Below are 2995 nucleotides of genomic sequence, written 5' to 3'. Positions count from 1 at the left end.
AACTACATAATAACTACAGTAAATAGTACAGTGAACTTCTGATTGACAACATCTTATACCGTATTTCTAATCTATATAATTCTAATTATAATTTCTAATTCTAAGGGTTCTATCTGTTTGGTCATTTTCTAATTTTAAATGTATCATTTTTACGTGTTTTACTATTTTTTATATATTACTGTGTATTATACATTTTACATATAAATATAATTTTTTGCAGTTTTTATACAATTTTTATACAGTCAGTTTAATTATACATGAAACTCTAAGACAACAGTTAATTCACTTTTAGAGATACTTTTGCAAGAATTAGTTTTTTTGCAAAATCATGATATTTTCTCTGAAGTTCTCATTCTTCATTCTTTTTCATTCTTCCAGATCTTCACTTGGATTAAATTCTGTCATCTGGACTAACGCCTTCACAAAGACAATAATCAAAACGAGAACTTGTACAGCTTGTGGTGTTCTGGGAAACTGCAATATCACCTTTCTATAAACCATTTGCAGCCATCAGTGGATCTACACGGAATGGAGGAATATTCTGTCCCATTAGTCTGAAACAGCAACGCACTTGCAGACCAACAGGAGAATAAATTAAAAAGTCTTCCAGCAGTTCAAAAGAGCCAAAATTAAAGGATCTTCAGTTCTCATGGTAGAATAAGAAACCATAAAGAAAGTAATGAACAGTGAGGGCTAAGGGCTAAAGGAATATTTTTATAACTCAGTCAGGTGTGAAGGTTAATACCTGTTCCTTGTTTATTCTGTGGCATTTAAATTTCTGTGCACGTCAACATACTGCACAAAAAATAAAAAAAATAAAAAACCTTAGAAACAGTCACAGTATCTTCAGCCATGAATTACTGCTCACATTTATCAGCCATGACATTCACAAAGGCAAAGCATCACCAATATCTGCAACTACCAAACTAAAATTTTTCAACACAAGATGTTTTTGTGGATTAATTGATCTTTAATGCTAAGAATCATGCATAGATGATATGAAGCACTGGTGAACCATGCAACATGGATCTGGTGAACAGCTCAGATGAGTTCTTCCTCAACAACGCCTCAGTCAGTCCCACAACCCTGGAGTCCTGGGATGACGCTACACTCCTCAGCCTTCAGATCTCCATCTCCGCCATGTTAGCCATCGTCACTTTGGCCACCGCTCTGTCCAACGCTTTTGTGATGGCCACCATTTTCCTCACACGCAAGCTTCACACCCCCGCCAACTTCTTGATCGGCTCTCTCGCAGCGACAGACCTCCTGGTGTCCATTTTAGTCATGCCCATCAGCATCGTGTACACAGTAAGTAAAACTTGGACTCTAGGTCAGATCGTGTGTGATATCTGGCTATCATCTGACATAACGTTTTGCACGGCTTCCATTCTGCACCTGTGCGTGATTGCACTCGATCGATACTGGGCCATTACCGATGCCCTGGAATACTCAAAGCGGCGAACCATGCGGCGAGCAGCACTGATGATCGGCGTAGTGTGGGTGATCTCGGTCTCCATCTCCTTGCCTCCTCTGTTCTGGCGGCAAGCTAAGGCTCACGAGGAGCTCAAGGAGTGCTTGGTCAACACTGACCAGATCTCCTACACACTCTATTCCACATTTGGCGCGTTTTATGTTCCCACGGTTCTCTTGATGATTCTCTACGGGCGGATCTACGTGGCGGCTCGCTCCAGGATCTTCAAAACGCCGGTGACAAGTGGAAAACGGTTCACCGCTGCTAAGCTCATCCAGAACTCAGCGGGCTCCTCACTCTGCTCGCTGAACTCCACCTCTAATCAGGAGGGACATCTTCATCCTGGAGGAGGAGGAGGTGGGGGAGGAGGATCTCCTCTTTTCACAGACAGTGTGAAAGTGAAGCTGGCCGATAGCGTGCTGGAAAGAAAGCGTCTTTGTGCTGCTCGTGAGAAGAAGGCCACCAAGACTCTTGGGATTATCCTGGGTGCGTTTATAGTGTGCTGGCTCCCGTTCTTTGTGTTCACGCTGGTGATGGGGGTCTGTAAAAAGTGCTGGTTTCATCCTGTGCTCTTTGATGTGTTCACTTGGCTGGGGTACCTCAACTCGCTCATCAATCCAGTCATCTACACTGTCTTCAATGATGACTTCAAACAAGCCTTCCACAAACTCATCAAGTTTAAACGATGCTACTGATGTTACACGCCTCTCTTGTGTTTTGACATGCTCTTGATGTAACTAGCGGATGTCTGCGTAAAATATCTGAATCCTGTGAACATTCATCGTTCATATGCTTGGAGGACCCAATGTACCCTGCCGTTTGTTTTTCAGCAACCTCCTAAATGCGCACATAGTGTCTGGTCGATGTATAATATTACTGTTCTCTTGAGACAGCTTGTAAAATATTTTGCCATATTGTTGATGCTTCCTTGTAGTTTATGAATGCATGCAAAGATTATGAATCCTTCATTAGAGAGCAATGTTTTACTGTCTCTGTAATCAGTAGCTGTCTATAAACTGCCTTATTTAACAGAAATGGACTGATATTAATATGAAAGACACTTTATTTAAAAAGAACACAAATAAATAAAGGTTCCTGTTCCCATAGGAACACAGACATGGCTCATCTGAGGAAAGTGCTTAAGTTCATGAACTTTAATATAGACTCCCTAAATAAAAATGTTCATTTTACAAGATTAAACAAAGCTTTATGTTTTGTGGTTTTGCATTTTTGTGTGAAAGAAGTTTGTTATCAGTTTCCTCTTTTATTATGATGTCAGAGTTTGAGGAGTTTTATAATCATGAAGATGAAAAACAAGCTTCAGGTGGCATGGCTCATTTCAGGACATGATGCAGCAGAAGAAAAGTGATCAAAATGATAAAAAGTTCAAATTCTGGATGTACCTGATGAGAGAGAACGATGTGCTTTGACACAAGGTGCAGCTTTGGCTCATTTTAGAAAAAAAAGTGCTGCTGAAGGAGTTTTATGATGTGAAGGTCATTATTTCATCAAATATCACAATAA

The 2995-nt window shown here is 40.3% G+C and overlaps 1 protein-coding gene across 1 annotated transcript; it reads left to right on the top strand.

Moving 5' to 3' along the window:
* Positions 1-383: 383 nt before the first annotated feature.
* LOC109107853 (5-hydroxytryptamine receptor 1D-like) lies at positions 384-2675 on the top strand. The gene has a single exon (XM_019121016.2). The coding sequence runs from the start codon at positions 1024-1026 to the stop codon at positions 2164-2166; it is 1143 nt and encodes a 380-aa protein (XP_018976561.2). The 5' UTR covers positions 384-1023; the 3' UTR covers positions 2167-2675.
* Positions 2676-2995: the final 320 nt, after the last annotated feature.

This window comes from Cyprinus carpio, chromosome A17, assembly GCF_018340385.1.
Source record: "Cyprinus carpio isolate SPL01 chromosome A17, ASM1834038v1, whole genome shotgun sequence".
NCBI classification, from domain to species: domain Eukaryota; kingdom Metazoa; phylum Chordata; class Actinopteri; order Cypriniformes; family Cyprinidae; genus Cyprinus; species Cyprinus carpio.
This window is presented reverse-complemented; position numbering and strand designations above follow the sequence as displayed.